Raw genomic sequence first — 16,624 nt, forward strand, 5'->3', positions numbered from 1 at the left:
ACGGTTGTGATGGAATGAACAGAAATGATGAGGACTGTGATACTTGCCTACAATGTTATCCAAAACCTATTCGGACCCTTGGATCTTTTGAGGGGGCCGAACCCTGAAGGAAAATCAGTAGAGACGTGGCACACGTGGGCCTGACTGTAGAGAGAGCAGATGGGGGGGTGTCTTGACCAAAAACAGTAGAAGTTTTCTTACACGTTTGTCTAAGAAACGACCTGTCAACATAAAGCAAAGGGAGGGGGTTTTAGTCAAGGAAGGAGTTCCGAGTCAGAATAAAGAGGAGTTGTTCGAACTTTGAGTTGGAACGGAATTTCTTCTGCTCTGTATATAAAAAGGGCACCTCCCTGTCTTTGTTCTCCCTACAAAGCCATTGAAACCCAACTAAAGTCTTCGTTTTGTTTTGGCCTTTTCTTTCCTTTTGGGTTCTTCTCTCTCTCTATTAGCACAGTTCCAATCCTACATGTTGCTTTGATTGATTTTCAATCAGCTAAGCTAGCTCAAGTTGGTGGTTGGTTGAGAGAAGACAAACATACAACTTAAGCTTGCTGGTTGAAGAGGTTTCGGTGAGAGTTTTGAGCATGGAAAGTAGTCAAAACTTTGTTGTAAATGGAGGGATCAAGATGCCCATTGGTTACAGGTTCCATCCTACAGATGAAGAACTTGTGGTTCATTACCTGAAGAGAAAGGCTTTGAGTCTCCCATTACCTGCTTCTGTCATTCCCGAGTTTGATGTTTTCCAGACTGATCCTTGGAGCTTGCCAGGTTAGCTGCCCCTTAATTTCTCTCAAGGTTAATGCTTTCATAGTGTCAACTCTAAGTAGTGCTTTTTCTAGTTCTTTGAAACCCAACTTTAGTTAGTGAAATTTTCTGTTTATCAGATCTTTGTACATGTCCTTAATCATCCTTCAATAGTCAAGTTCTCTTAATATAATTTTATCAGGATTCCATGCGATAATGAAAGTTGTGGAAAACAAGCATGCAAAGTTCTGTCAAACTTCAGGAAACAAAAACTGTCAGCAATATGTAACATGTGCTGTGTTGGCAGCCTGAGAATTTGTAGTATAGTAATCAAACTTACCATGTCTAGAGCATCAAATTTGAAAGGGGTTGTCTAAAAGAGTTTAAATTTTTGTGGGTTTCCAGGTGATTCGAAAGAAAATAGGTATTTCTTTAGCAACAGCTATGGCAATGACAGTAACAAGAATTGCAAGAGAGCAGCTGGTTCTGGTTACTGGCAGCAAATTGGCAAAGAGAAACCAATTTTAGCTTCTGGAAGCAACCAAGTAGTTGGGATGAGAAAAGCTTTGATTTACTGTGAAAGGAAGCGTTCCAGTGACACCAAGATTCGATGGCTCTTACATCAATATCGCCTTGTCGGCTCTGCGGCAACTCTCGGTTCATCTCAGGTAACATAACAACAAACTAATTTAGTGGCACAGCTCATTTTTCTGCAAATATAAGTAGCAGTCATCAAAGATTTTGCTAATATTTGCAGATGTCCAAGTGGAAATTGTTTGGAGATTGGTTGGTTTTCCGGGTGTTTCAGAGGAAGAGAAAAGCTAAAAAACATAGAGCCAGTTCTAACAAAAGTCAGACTACCAGTGCAGTGACCATGCCTAGTTGTATTGATTTTACAGTGGAAGACTGCTCTGTCTATGGTCCTCCTCAACCTTCTTCACCGAGTTCAAGTGAAATTACTGAGGTTTCTCTCAATGGATTAGATGAGGAAGAAAGCAGTGATTTCATTGGTTCTTACTCAAATCGTTGAATGAGAAAGCAGTGAAAAACAGTTCACACTAGACTTTGTATCAGATCCTTTTAACTGTTGTGCAAGAAATGAGAAATGGGCAAAAAGGAAAAAGAAAAAAAAATGGCAAATTTGACTGTTTTAAGGACTTGAGAAATTGTGTTCTGCAAGCAAATCCCAAACCTTTTACCATGATATTGCTCCCTCCCTATCCTGCTTTATTAGTTTTCTTCAAATTTGAAACAATTATGGTGAGAGGGGAAAGTGGTGGCACAAATTATTGCTCATATCTAAGCTTTCATTATCAAAAGGCAAATGATTTTTGAGACAGAAAGATGACTAAAAGTAGATACAAATATGAAAGAAAATACAATACTACAGAAAAAGAGGCATCCAAGGAAAGAAGTAGAAAAAGGGTTCTGTTCTGTATTATCTAATCATGACATTGTAACGATGGTGGCAAAGGGCATCTGCACATGGGTGCTGATTCTCCACCCCTTCATATACTCCCAACATCAGAACTCAATACTCCTTTCTAAAATATGCTTCCATTTATCGAATCTAGGTGACTTTTTTAGGCTTCTGTTCTTGCACATTATTTTAAGGCCTTCAGCCACATTTTAAAAGAAAACAGATTCTCTCACTGTCTTTCAATTTCAAAATGATTCTGTGTAATTAATGTGTTCTTCTGCTAAAGAATGGTTTTGGTTGTGTTGTGTTGGGAAGGGAGAAGAAAGACAGACAAGGGTTTTTCTAAATACTTCCAGGCTTGGGTAACACAACTTCTCATGGGATGATGAGAATAAGATTCTTCCTGTCAGCCAATAGAGCCAAAGAAGAGGAACATATTTTTTTAATTAGGTTTTTTTAACCTAACCTCAACTCTCCCACCACCCCAAGTTTTCCCATCTAGATCCAAGTATCCAAATAAAAAAGATGCATAAAGGGAAACTAAAAGTCATTGCAGCAACACATTAGAAACTGCAGAAAATGGATTGGTTGGTTAGATGTGATAAAAAAAACTAACTTGGCTCATCAGATGATCACAAGCGTGCAATCTTCTGAAAGACCATCGTTTTATTTATCTCAGTAGGACCCAAGGCAAGTTGGGTCAATGACAACTCACATGTGTACCACATGCAATGTACAAACAGAGGAAAACATTGAGAATTTTAGATGATTTTCTAACTCAAAAATCCCTACTATTGAAAATACATGACCTCCCAACAAACATTTTGGAAAGGAAAATATATATATATATATTTGTGGGGTTTTGAGTTGTTTGTTAGCTACCTTTGGACAAAATGCTATACCGCTGTCGTTGAATCATAGGGTAGTTTCAGCTAATCGAGGGTTCACTACCAGATTGATCACGTTAGTCAATAACTAGTGCATGTCCATAGCAAAGTTCAAAGATTCTTTTCTTCTGTGTCACAGTGTTTCCATTATAAGCAGTCAATTTGCTGTAAGGGAACTGAAAGAAAAGTTTAGCAGCAACTTCTTCGTGAGAGAGGTTGGGCTGCTACAGAACTGCCGACCAAAGTTCCTTGTGGCAGAGGTTTAAGAATCATGATCTTATCACGTCTTTCCTGTTACAGACGCAAAGAGACATGGGGTTTGGCTTGCGGCGTAGATTGCTGACTTTCACGCCTCCATTTTTGTCAATGGAAGGTGGTCTAGTTGTTGTGGTAGGCCATAAATGTGCAAGTACAAGCTTTCCTTTTTGTAACTTCCAATTGCACCAAGAAGCCTTTCTTCATGCTAGGTGGGGAATGGTTCCTAGCAACTAAATTCTAAATTCCGGAAACAGATAAAACAATTGTACAAGCAAGTAGTAAACTTGCTTGTGAAATACAACCTAGAGCTAGAGGCTAAACACCGAGACCTGGTGAAAGTATTGACAATTTTATTAAATAAAATTAACAATCTAATCTCAGTTAAGAATAAAAATCCATCTTCCTTTTTGTTGATTGATTCAGTGGCAAGATGCAGATAATCATCCTATCAATGGCTTCATACAATATCTGTCAGCTCAAACTTTTAGTATCTGCTCTTTCTTTTATCAGTGTTAATTTAGGACTTTGATACCCCATAGGCCATAGCTTGGTATTCCATTCCTCAAGCTGGTGGACGAGGGCGTGTATTCTGAAGTTGCCCAATCCGGGAGAGAACTTTCTTATCTTAGCATTGCCTTCGAGGGTGGTAGTGAGCTAATATTTTCTTTTGTTTATTCTTCGGTATCTCCATCAAAGGCCATGTCTAACTCTTTCAAGTTCTAGCTCCACAAACAAAGATGCCTAAAACACACGGGAGAAAAGGGTTCCATTTAAAAAGAACTTGGTTTCCTAGGCAAACGTTCGATGATCAATTACTTTTAAAATTTGGCATCGTGTCACTCTTTTTTGGGTGCCTAATTGGACTATTTGATTATTATGGGGTGCCTAATTTCTTCAATACACCTTGACCATCTTCATCTTCACCATTGCATGCTTAATGTACAACAAGTGTTGCACAAGGTACAACCAGTACTATACGCAAAACTACTACTTGAAAAACATTGATGTTAAGTCAAACATAAATCTGTTGTCTCCATTTGATGTTTCATTTTTGTGTCACATGTTTAATAAATTTTTTATATTAAAATTACTCTTATTGTTAGACTATTATTTATGATAGGTAAGTTTAAGGTTTGAGATTTTTGATTGATAGTATAAAATTGAATACGTTGTGTAAAATTATGAAAAAGACACTAAGGGAAGCATCAAGTGAAATAGAATTTTTTTTTTCTTCTTAATTCTAGTCTTGATTTCATTACCCCTCCATTTTAAAGTAGAATTGTTAATTACAAATTTTAATCACTAATTCACTAATTATTTCTATATCTTTAAGCTTTTAGCTTTGTCCGTCATAAGAGGGAATAACTAGCTAAAATTAGCTGCTATAGCCTGCTGTAGAATCTCTAACTGACAAAAAAAAAAACAGAAGACTTTTAAGAAAACATTGTGCTTAATTTGTTACATCAATGCTAAATTTTATTGTACTGATCAAACATCAGCGGAGGGAGAGGGGTGGCCGTCACTCTTCAGTTTTTAATTTTTTATTTTTATGTGTATAAAAGTCAAAATATTTAGTTTTACCTTTCTACATAGATCAAATGAGTTGGTTTGGAGTAGAGGTAAGAAATTTAAGTTAACTTTCAAAGTCTTAAGATAGTTTAATGTGAAAATCTAATTTTAATTTTTTTTCTGTTCTATATCTATTATGATACTTAATGTGAAAATCTAATGTTAATTTTTTTTCTGTTTTATATCTATTACGATACTTAATGTGAAATTTAATATTATTTTTTTTTGCTTTTATGTTTATTTATATTGATGAATTTGAAAGCTTATATTTAAATTATTAATGAAATATTTTAGCTTAATCTGAAAACCTAATGTTAATTTTTTTTCAGCTTTATATTTATTATTATACCTAATGTGAAAATCTAATGTTAATTTTTCTTTTTGTTTTATATCTATTTATATTGGTGAATCTGAAAGTTTATGTTTAAGTTGTTAATAAAATTTTATATTATAATTTAATTTTATTACAAAAGTGATTAATTTTTTACTCCGAATCAAACCATTAACCTGATCCAATCCATGACATTATATGTTTACATCCATCGTGCAAAAATACTGAATCTGCCGCTATAGACAACAACCAAAGGAAAAAAAATGGAAGGCTCTGATCAACAACATAATTAACAGCTAACAAGTAAATGTAAAATTTAATCCCTTCAGCCTCTCGTGGTTATCAGCCTAATCCCACAATTCTCGCTGGATCTCTGGTTTTCCCTGTCCATGCAAATTCCAGAAAAAGGCCATAGTTGCAGCAGACTCTTTTCTAATGATCAACCGAATTTAGATGATATACCCTTGGTTCCTTTTGCATGTCTTTCCTCCTTCATGGGTTGTGGTGTTTCAAAGTTCGACATTGCAGACGACGGAGCAGCCGCCTCCTCCCAAACCCGTCGATTCAGGCCTGTTCATCCAAGGAATGATCGTGCTGTGGTGGACAGTAGCCTCTTTTGCAAGCCGTTGCCTGAAGGTGGCAAAGAAGGAGAGCATGCAGAAGGTGAGATTCAAGAAATCAATGTGAAGAAGGTGAATTCTGCGGGAAAAGGAGGGATCCAAATGGAAAAGGTTAAGAAGAAGGAGGCCCGTGATAAGGAAGATAGCGAGGACGACGACTGTATTTTTTATCCTAGATCGCCAAGTTTCAGGGAATATTGCATTTTATCTCAGTCTGATGATGACAGCAGTGAAGGTGAGCCAGGTTTTACATGGATTAACATCAAGGAAACTATAAACAAAATCACAACAATTCTACGTATGATAATGCTAAGTTTTAACTCTTGTTATTGATGTGAAATGCTGAAGAGAGTGTAGAAATTTTTTGCATGGAAGATGCGAGGCACACGAAAATGATAAAGAAGCATGATCTTCCTAGTGACTTAATTCCTGAAACTGATAATTCCTGGCAATTGCATCCTTTGCAAAACCAATTATCATCGGAGAGTTTGATGTCAATTCTGTATTTACAGGTGATAGTACTGCAAGGAAATTGAAGGACAAACGACAGAGCAATGTTCGAAATAGCAACAAGGTATGAATATTAAGAACAGCCAACTTCCTCTCCTGGTAGAGTCAGCAAGCACCATCCAGTTTTAACGATCAAATTGTGATTCAGCCCTACATACATTATAATAATTGCACAGATTAAAGACTAAATCAGAATGATTCTTATAAATTACGATATTATTAGAACGATATTGAGAATTATATATAACATAATTCAATTTACAAAATAACAAAGAAATGCTTAAATGCTTCGTCTAGAGGCTCTTCATAGACATGCAAACCCAACTGCAAAATAGCACAATGTGTGGGCATCAAATTTGCATGGGAATCAGCCTCTCTATGAATAACCATTTTTTTTTTTGTGAAAAGTGTCTCTCTATGAATAACTTGATTGATGAGATAAAGGCAGAAAGAAATTGTTATCTGTATCAATCATGCATATAACTTCATTTAAAGAATGATAAAAAGTTTGCTTTTATCGCCTATAGTTTTGTCCGGTTACCCTATTCAGATATAACCATTTTCATTTCCTTTCTCTAAGCAGGGATCAAGAACTCGATTAGGGAAGAGAGGAAGGATAGGAAAAGGAATTAGGACTGGCTCAGCAAAAGTAAAAAGAATTTTAAGAGTCTGATTCTACAATAATCTAAACTAATCCTTATGGTCACAGCATCAACAAGCTCGTTTGCAAGGGTTGCTTGGTAATCCTAGAAGAATGAAGGCCATTTTAATCCTGAATTTAGAGCTTCCATCTGCCTGTGTTTTTTTTCCATCCCCAGATGTTTTCAGCCATGGAAGGAACAAGATAGAGCAGGAAAATTGACATGTGACCTCTGTATTTTCTTGATTAGATGCAAATTATATTTCTTCACATGAGTATTCAAATATTTAATTTATTAGTTAGTGTATGATCTCATTGTCAAAAGAGTAGAATTCGAATTTTTTTTTTAAATATATAAAAAAATTTCTTTGCAGGAGAAAATGGATTGTCCTGAATGCTAAAGTTATATATATTGCAAACATTAGAACAATTTATTTTCTTTCTAAATTATAAATCTCCTCCTTTTGATTTGAAAAATTCCCCCCACTCTCCCACTCAAATTCTATCTTCATCTGCATCCATAGAAATTGCAGTTTTTTTTTCCCATAAAATTTACCATTTATTTAATTTTATTAGTAATTGCATAAATCTAATATAAATATATAAAAATCAAAATCTTTGAAAAAAAAAAAGCAATCGTTTTATGCGAGTAGCATGAGTAATTGTCACGTCTTTTAATTGATGGATTTGTTTGATTTGATTTAAGTTAAAATTTGTGAATAATTAATTATATTTATTAATTTTAAATTTTCGATTTCATTTATGTGGATACTTTGGCAAAAAACTCAAGGATTACTCTAAAATGACATTCTGATATGGATTGATTGTATATAAATAGCTTTTCATTTACTAATCTTTTTGTTGTCAGGCTTAATTTTGCTTGAGTTTCAAGATAGTGAAATATTAACTCTTTATAGTAAGAATGGCAACGGATTTGATATTCCTTGTTTTTGAAGTATTAATAATTGAATCTTATTATTTGTCAACATACTTGACTGTATAAATATTCAATTAATATTTGGAAATTGCTATTCAATTTTACTCGAATTAGATAAACACTATTCTTTAAATATCCAAACTTGTAAAATATTCATTTTTCGAATCTCTTCAATTCATGGGTTTCGGTTTAACCGACCCCCAACCCCAACCTAAGAAAGAAAATTATTTCACCTCCAGTATACGTATTTTACTAATAACAAAAGATAAACCATCATAGATATTTTTTTTTTTGTTTTATAGAAAGAATCACAATTCTAGTATTACAATAATACCCCTGTCCTTCCTGAACCCAAGACAAGTAGGAAACACTTCACCTGAACCTGTCCCAAATTCAAATATAAAGCATCCTAACCCTATATAATCAACTCAAATGAATTCAGAATACCTGAAAATTAAATACCCTAACTAACCTAGTCCTTAGGCTGGCCTCGTGTAATGGTATAGTGAAGGAAGTGTCTGCAGGCAGCCTAGTGGTAGACTGGCTTCGGAATTGACTCAACCTGATAAAGCATTTGCACCCCATTTCACTAGGCAACTGCTCATTTAAAATTCACCCAATTTCCTTCTTGTGTCGACAAGTAGCTTTCTCTTATGGCATACGGCTCAATTCTTCCTTCAAATCATTTAAGATTAGGATCTGTTTTCTTCAAGACAGGCGTCTAGCTTCTGATATTGTTTCCAAATGAATAACTATCATGTAGTAGGTAATGTACAGAGGATCGATCGATCTCAACTGTTAACCACCTCTGATTCCCTGTGCCATAAGAGAAGGACGGACCAATACCATTACCAGCTTATTTCTCTCAATAATCCCAAGTATTGTTCAACTTTTTGGCACAACATGTGGAAAAAGAATGTGCTTCCTAGGGTACCCTTTTTTTCTTGGTCAGATACACGAAAAGAGCACTAATTTCTTTTTCAAAGTTTTACTACACATCCCAAAAGAAAACACTAAGAAGAAGAAATCTATGAAACCATTAGTCATAGAAACTAAAAGAGACAAAACATGTGCAAGTGGTCACTGTTAGGTTTGATGGATACATAGTGAAGTGGAAGACTTTTGTCTGTAGGGACTCCTTGAATTGTAATCATAAAAGTGGAATTTTAGAAGGAAAGAAAATAGGAATGACCAGAGTAATTTATCCTTTAATTTTTAAATAAATATTAAAAAAATTATTTATAAATAATGCATATTCTAAAATTGTTATTCTAATTACTTAAAAGAATCGGATCAGATATTAGTTTGGGTACTATCTATTAGCATGAGTTGAAGAAAACGTACCAAAAACATCCCTCCTCTGGTTGTATTGATACAGGACCGACTAGACACGACCCACCACTCTTTTTCCCCTAGCCTACAGTTGAAGAAGGCGGCCCTTTGAAAATGGTAGCTCCTCTTTGATCTTGTCATTCTTCTTTCTTTCCTTAAGCTTCAAGAAAACCAGCCTTTTTGACCAAGGGAAAGTCCTCATTCAAAGATATACATTAATTGTCTTCCGTTTCACTTGCTGTCCCCAGCAAACCTTAATTATGTTTAATCTCACCTTGTAGTTCCATTATCTTTTTGCAACACAAAAGGCCCTCCTTGTCTTCCATCTGACTAAGTACTTGAAGTTATTTCTCTTATATACTCCAGTTTCTTTTCCGAAATAATTTAAAATGATTTTTAGTTTTTATACTAAATTTTTTAATAAATTTTTGTTTTTTATATTAAAAATATTAAATATTTATAATTTTTTTTTCAAATTTTAGTATAAAATATATCAAAGTTAAAACTTCTGTATATCTCTGATTACTATTAAATAGGAAATCACTACGTAGTTTTGAAAGCAACAGCTATGCAAAAAAAAAAAAAAAAGTAAAAGATAAAACAAATAATGTGTCCTAATAATTTCAGGGTGTTTATCTTTAGATCAGCATGTCATTGACAAAGGCAATCCTCGTTAGTGTGAAGAAACTGTTTTCAATTTTAGGTACAACAGTTGATTAACTACCCATTAAAGTTGTTAACCAATGTTTTTTAATAGGACAACGACAAGACCATTTTCAGTTAAGATTCTCAACTCTTTCCGTAATGGTGGAGGTTGCACTTTTTGCTTACTTTTTCTTTTTCTTAATTTCGAGGAACAGAAAATTAAATCCAATTCTAAATTTTAAATTTCAGTCCAAAATGATTAAAATCAAAGAGAGTTGATATTAATTTTTCCGTGTTGTTAACGAATAATAATTTATTGGTATAATGTACTCAATCCAATAACATAAGGTTCAAGTATCTTATATTCGGTTACGGATGAATTACTGAACGTGATTATACATATGTATATATAATATCCTATATAATGTTTTAAAATTTTATAATTTGTGAAATTTGAATATTTATCCTCTTTACTTTTAAGATGATTTTTACCATTTTAACCAAATTTTTTTTTATAAATTAGTAAATATAAAATTAAATTTTTTATATGATTTTTATTTATTCAATCAAGTATTTAATGGATATAAGTAATTAGCGGATAATGTTATACTAATAGGATTTGGTTTTGAATAATGTTTTGTGATTTTAATACAGTTTGGATGTTTTTTAATTAAATGGATTCGAAATCGAGTATATAAAAAAATATGATACCGTATTCGTTTACATCCTTATTCATTAAGAATAGTCATTTTTAATTCAAAAATGAACCAAACAAAAGCATAGAAATAGAGAGAAAATAAGGAAGTGAGGGCTAAATGCTTGAAAAGCGTGATACTATCAAACAAGTTTTCAAAAGAGAGATGAGAGAATCCCAATTTAGGCACATGAACAGTAAACACTTTGAAAGAGCAAGAAGAGTGAAGATCGGAGGAACAGATCGACCTAATGACAGACTGAATTATCGACATTGGGGTAAGGAAGAGATGAGAAAGTGGAGAAATAGTCTTTTCACGATTTTCGTTGGCAATCTATGTCCATCCATAGAATGGCAGGAGATTAAGGACTGGTTTAACAGATTTGGAGTTGTGGTGGACGTTTATCTCCTAAGACTAAAGACAGAGGCTCCACAAGATTTGCCTTTGTCAGATACAGGTACGAATGAGAGTTATGGAGAGCCATTAACGCGAGAAGAGGGGTTTCAATCAAAGGAAGGACTTTGGTGGTCAAAGTGGCAGATAAAGCACATGACAGTAAAAAGGGCACTAGAGAGAAAGTAGGACCCAGATCCTACAAAGATGTCTTGAAGGCAGGAGTCAACACCAACTAATGCAATGAACAAAGACTGAATATAGTTGAGAAAAAGTTTGACGCGAAAGCAGAATCTGTGGGGACAAGCAAAGAAAGCATAAAGGAAACCGAACGGTCAATGGAACTTGTTGGGAAAATGAGGGAGCAGAAGGAAGGCAAGGAAGCTGGCCCTTTCAAAGCATGGATTGAATGCTCAGTGCAGCTGGCGGAAGCAGAGAGCGACTGGTTGAATAGAAGTGTTGTGGAAAGACCAAGAGTTGGGTATAGCACTGAAGAGATACAAAGATCCTAACAATCAGAAGGAGTAAGAGTCAGAGTCAGAATCATAGGGGGAGGATGTTATATGTATCTTTTGATGATGCCGAAGTTATGCATTGTTTGTTAAGTCTGTATAAAGAGATATTTGATTCTTGGTTCATTGATTTAAAACCCTATCATGAGTGGGTGGAAAACAGGAAAGTTCTTGTCTGGGTCAGATTTGATGATATCCCGCTCCTAAGCAAACCGAGGATAAAGGTAGACTGAACTTTGCTATGGTTCTGGTGGAGGTCACAAGTAAGCTTAAGATCACGTTGAGGAACAAAGTCAATGTCGATGGGGTCAAGTACTGGATTAGAGCGGTCATTTTGGGCACAAGTGACCTCAGTAACATTGACAATGATGATAACAAGAGCTCAACGAAAAAAAAAGAACAATGGAGAGGCCGGGTTTATGGCCCCATCAACTGTGGAGGAGAGGCAGGCAGATTTCGACTGTGTCGGTGCTAGCTGGAAAGTGGACAGGTGCCAAAGAAAGTTGGTTGAACAGGAAACAATTAGGCTGACACGTGGTGAAAGTAGATACGATGGAACTGGGCTTGGAAGACAATTGTTAGTAGAAAGCCTGACCAGATGTGACCTTGAAGTAAATGAAGTTGATAAGGTAAAGCAGTATGGAGGTGGGAAGGTTATTTTGAATTCAAAAGAAAAAGGGGAGTTCAGAGAGGGCTTGAAAAGAAATAAAGAAGGTAGGCCCAGTATCGGGAGTGGGCCACGAAAAATTAATGGACTCAACTTTGAGGATAAAAAAAGACTAATCAAAGAAGTTATAATCAAGAAAGACCAAGACGGGTTGAAGCCCAGGCCGTGTGCAGCTGAAGAAATAGAGTGGAAGTTCACGAACAATGCCCAAATGCACCCAGCAGGTCGACTCGAGGGGAGAAATATGACCAATGCTAGTTTGGTTTCTGCTATTAGGACCCAACCGTGTGAAAGTTGCTGTCCAAATAGAAAAAAAAGGTGTGAATGTTAGGGAAGGGCTCAACTCAGAGAAACAGAACCTGAACTGGTGAAGAAAAAGCTTCACAAAGAAAAAGGCAACCATAACAGCACGAAAGACGGAGCACTAATAAAGGAAAACGAGCCAAAATCAATCGAGAAATAGAGCTCAAGAAAGAAGAAGTGGAAAAAAGAGGCCAGAGGAGGTAAAGGAATAAAGGTCGACGATGTTACAGTGGAGGTGGAACAGTTGATTGAGAATACCCCTAAAAAAGACGAAGGTAAAGGGCACAAAGTGGCTAAAAGAGTCGAAACAGGGATGGTCTTAGTTGAAGGCAAAGTAGGAGAATGCTCTAATAGGCTTCAGTTTAATTGGGATGACATTGTTAATCTCAATGAAGAGGTGAGAGTCGGTATGGGAAGGTTAAAGGCGAACAGTCGGACCACGAGTGTTACCTTTGGTGACCAAATGAGAGTAATAAGAGAAAAGATCAGAGGAATTATCAGTTCAAAGGTAAATAGAAAAATTAGGAAAGGAGAAAGTAAAACAGAATCGACAAATGGCAGTGTCAGAGGGAACGATCAGGCAGGGGAAGAAGCTGAAGCAACATGGAATTTAAGTAGGGAACTGGGTGTTCAATACAAGGTAAACAGAGCGGAGGTAGTTAGTTTTTTTCACGAGATGGAAAGAGAAGCCAATGGGCAAAGGTGAAGGCAGCGTAGAGAAGTTCGTGGGGCTGAGGTAAGTGTGGGCTTGTCTTTTATCATGATTCTTTTAACATGGAATGTTAGAGGTTTAGGGAGAGTAGAGAAAAAGAGAGCCCTTAGGAAACTTATAAAAACTGAAAAACCAAACATGGTGTTCATCCAAGAAACCAAACTGGAGTTAATTTTTAGAAGCCTTTTTGATAGATTATGGAAAGATGATGAGATTGAAGGAAAGGCTATTGAGGCCGAGGGTAGATCGGGTGGTATCTTAAGCTTGTGGCAGAAAAAGTTTTTCGTGCTTGAAGGATGCAAAACTGAAAGACATTTCATCATGCTGATAGGAAGAGTTAACGGTATCGAATGCAAATGCGGATTCATCAACATCTATGCCCTCAATGATGAAGTAAAAAGGAAGGAGCTGTGGGATGAATTAGGTGAACAACAACCAATATGGAGGTCGGGGTGGATATTAGGAGGAGATTTTAACACGGTGAGATTCGAGGATAAACGGATTAGAATAGGGAGCATTGGCCGCTCAGCTGCTCATTTTGATAAGTTCATTAACTTCACGGGGCTTGTCTATTTATTGCTGACAGGTGCAAAATTCACATGGTGTAACAACTGGCAGGTTGCGACTTTTAGCAAGTTAGATAAATTCCTTGTTGATGTTAATTTCTTGGAACGATTTGATAATGTACTACAAACCTGTTTATCGTGTTCTATATCGAATCATTGTCAGTAAAAATTGGGTCTAAGAACCTTAATTAGGGCCCAAACCCTTCAGATGCTTTGATTTTTGGTCAGATGAAAAAAGTTTTCAGGAATTGGTTAAAAGCCATTGAGATCATATTGAAAATGACGAAGGACGAAGCATGGGTGTGTGGCAAAAACTCAGAAGCCTCAAACCCAAAATTAAAGATTGGCAGAAGCAGGAAGTTGGTAACACTTCTGAAAGGATTACTCAGATTGAAAGGGAGTTAACTAACCTAAATCAAGGTTTCTTGAGCAGTAACAATGGACAGAATTTTCGAGTTGCGCTTATAACTATGAAAGCTAAACTATGGAACCTATATAGGATCTAGGAAAAGGAATTGAGGCAGAAACTAGAATGAAGTGGGTTAATGAAGAAGACAGGAATACAAATTTTTTTCATGGTATGGCATCAGCCAGGAAAAGAAGCAATTACATTGACAAAGTCAAAGTGGGTGAGAGGTATGTTGAGGATCCTGCTGAAGTCAAGAACATTATTGCGGCTCACTTTGAATCTTTATTCAAGCTTGGTGGGGTGCTGGAAATAAAAGATTTAAATTATACAGTGAGGCAGATAAATCAGAGAAATGCGGAAGAAATGATAAGGCCAGCAACAGAGGAGGAAGTATGGGAGACAGTCAACAACTATGATGGAAGCAAAGCCTCAGGCCCGGACGAGTTCAATATGAATTTCTTTAAGAAACAATAGGGGATCGTCAAAGGGAAAATGATGGAATTTGTCAATCATTTCTTCACAACGGGTAAACTTAAACTCGGGGTCAATAACTCCTTCATTACTCTGATTCCTAAAGTCAGAAATCCTGTGAAAATGAAAGATTACCACCCCATCAGCCTTGTCGACAGGCTTTACAAAATTGTGGCTAAAATCTTTGTTAATCGAATTAAGGTAGTTATTGGTGATGTGGTAGGAAACAACCAGTTCGCCTTTGTTAAGGGGAGGCAATTGATAGATGCGGTTCTTGTTGCTAATGAACTCATTGATCTGATCAAGAAGGAAAAGACTGAAGGGTTGATTTTGAAAGTGGATTTTGAGAAGGCTTATGACTACATCAATTGGGGTTTCCTCGATTTTATTATGGCTAAGATGGGCTTCCACGAAAAATGGCGAGGTTGGATCCATGAGTGCATATCCACAGTCCATATGTCAATACTTGTGAATGGATCTCCCTCGAAGAACTTTCGCATGCGACGAAGGCCTTCGCCCAGGTTGTCCGCTGTCCCCTTTTTTATTTAACTTGATTGCGAAAGGATTTAGTTGTTTTATGAAAGAAGCTAAAAGAAAAGGTTTTTTCAATGGTATTCTTGTCGGGAGGAATGGACTCACGGTATCCCATCTTCAATTTACGGACGATATAATGATATTCTGTTATCCTGAACTGAAGCAGTTAAGAAACATAAAAAGGGTGCTTAGAGTTTTCCAGTCGATGTCTGCGCTTAAGATCAATTTTGCTAAGAGCAGCCTAACTGGAATTGATATGGAGCTAGAGGTTATGGAAGAGTGGGCTAACCTGGTCGGATGTGGAAGAGATTCACTGCCTACATCTTATTTAGGGCTTCCTTTAGGTGTTAATCACAGATCACAACAGTTATGGAGGCCGGTTATCCAAAAAGTTCAGAACCGACTAGTTGGATGGCAATCAAAGTTGCTATCCATGGGAGGAAAGATCACGCTCATGAGGTCAGTGCTTTCCAATTTACCCACCTATCACATGTCCATCTTCCCCGTGCCTATAGGAGTGAGTAACGAGATTGAAAAAATACAACGTAGATTCCTCTGGGGTGGGAACGAAAATAACAAGAGGATTCATTATGTAGGGTAGGATAAGGTGTGTAAGTCAACAAAAGAAGGGAGACTCGAAATCATAGGCCTTTAGACAAAAAATAGAGCTTCGTTAACCAAGTGGATATGGAGGTACGGAAGAGAAAGAGAGAGTCTGTGGAGGAATGTGGTGAGTGAAAAAAATGAAGATAACACAAAGTGTCAACTGCCTCAAGTGCTGATTGGGAAGAGAGTTTCTTCAATGTGGAAAAATATCACAAAACCCCTTATCCCCACTAACTCGTTTTTCATGCAGGTACAACCTTTCTTCGACTTGGCGTTTGGAGATGGTGAGAATATCCGATTTTGGTTGGATCATTGGACTGAAAATGGTTGTTGAAAAGAGATGTTTCCAAGAATTTACGCCCTGGCGGAAAACAAATGCAAAGTTGTCAAAGAGTTCGGGCAATGGGAAAACGGGAGTTGGGAGTGGAATGTTAAGCTCAGGAGGAATATTTTCGAATGGGAACAAGAGCAGTACAACTCTTTCAACAAGATAATCAGTGAGTTTTTTCTTTGTGAAAACATGAGAGATGAGCTTGTATGGAAGAAAACAGCGAGTGGTGCCTTCTTAGTCAAATCCTTCTGTCAAAAGAATGGTGATCAGAGAGGAATTATACAAAGGGAATGGAAATAGGTTTGGGGGGGTATAGCTCCGCACAAAACGAAAGTGTTAGTATGGCAACTCTTACATGGAAAAGCCACAGTCAAAGGGGAGTTAGTGAAAAGAGGGATCATCAACAATATCGATGCTTTGTGCCCATTGTGTAACGATTCTATGGAAACGGTTGATCATTTATTCGTAGGGTGTAAAAGGGTGACAAGTCTCTAGTACGATTGGTGTAATGAATGGGGCTTAACTTGGGTCA

General features: G+C 36.5%; 3 protein-coding genes across 4 annotated transcripts; all 3 read left to right on the top strand.

The window, feature by feature from the left end:
* Positions 230-1,948, top strand: LOC18601078 (NAC domain-containing protein 83). The gene is made up of 3 exons (XM_007031894.2): positions 230-768; positions 1,150-1,412; positions 1,502-1,948. Exons 1-3 carry the CDS (start codon positions 585-587, stop codon positions 1,772-1,774), a joined length of 720 nt encoding a protein of 239 aa, XP_007031956.2. The 5' UTR covers positions 230-584; the 3' UTR covers positions 1,775-1,948.
* On the top strand, positions 5,527-7,298 carry LOC18601080. 2 transcript variants are annotated; one of them, XM_007031896.2, is made up of 3 exons: positions 5,527-6,064; positions 6,342-6,403; positions 7,049-7,298. In XM_007031896.2, the coding sequence occupies exons 1-3, from the start codon at positions 5,599-5,601 to the stop codon at positions 7,199-7,201; spliced, it is 681 nt and encodes a 226-aa protein (XP_007031958.2). In that variant the 5' UTR covers positions 5,527-5,598; the 3' UTR covers positions 7,202-7,298. The 2 variants fall into 2 exon arrangements, with proteins under 2 accessions (XP_007031958.2, XP_017975147.1); XM_018119658.1 differs by having other exon boundaries at positions 5,531-6,064; positions 6,923-7,298.
* Positions 14,643-16,255, top strand: LOC18601081. Its single transcript, XM_018118965.1, has 3 exons — positions 14,643-15,142; positions 15,339-15,614; positions 16,012-16,255. The coding sequence occupies exons 1-3, from the start codon at positions 14,643-14,645 to the stop codon at positions 16,253-16,255; spliced, it is 1,020 nt and encodes a 339-aa protein (XP_017974454.1).

Source organism: Theobroma cacao, chromosome 4 (assembly GCF_000208745.1).
Source record: "Theobroma cacao cultivar B97-61/B2 chromosome 4, Criollo_cocoa_genome_V2, whole genome shotgun sequence".
Taxonomy (NCBI): domain Eukaryota; kingdom Viridiplantae; phylum Streptophyta; class Magnoliopsida; order Malvales; family Malvaceae; genus Theobroma; species Theobroma cacao.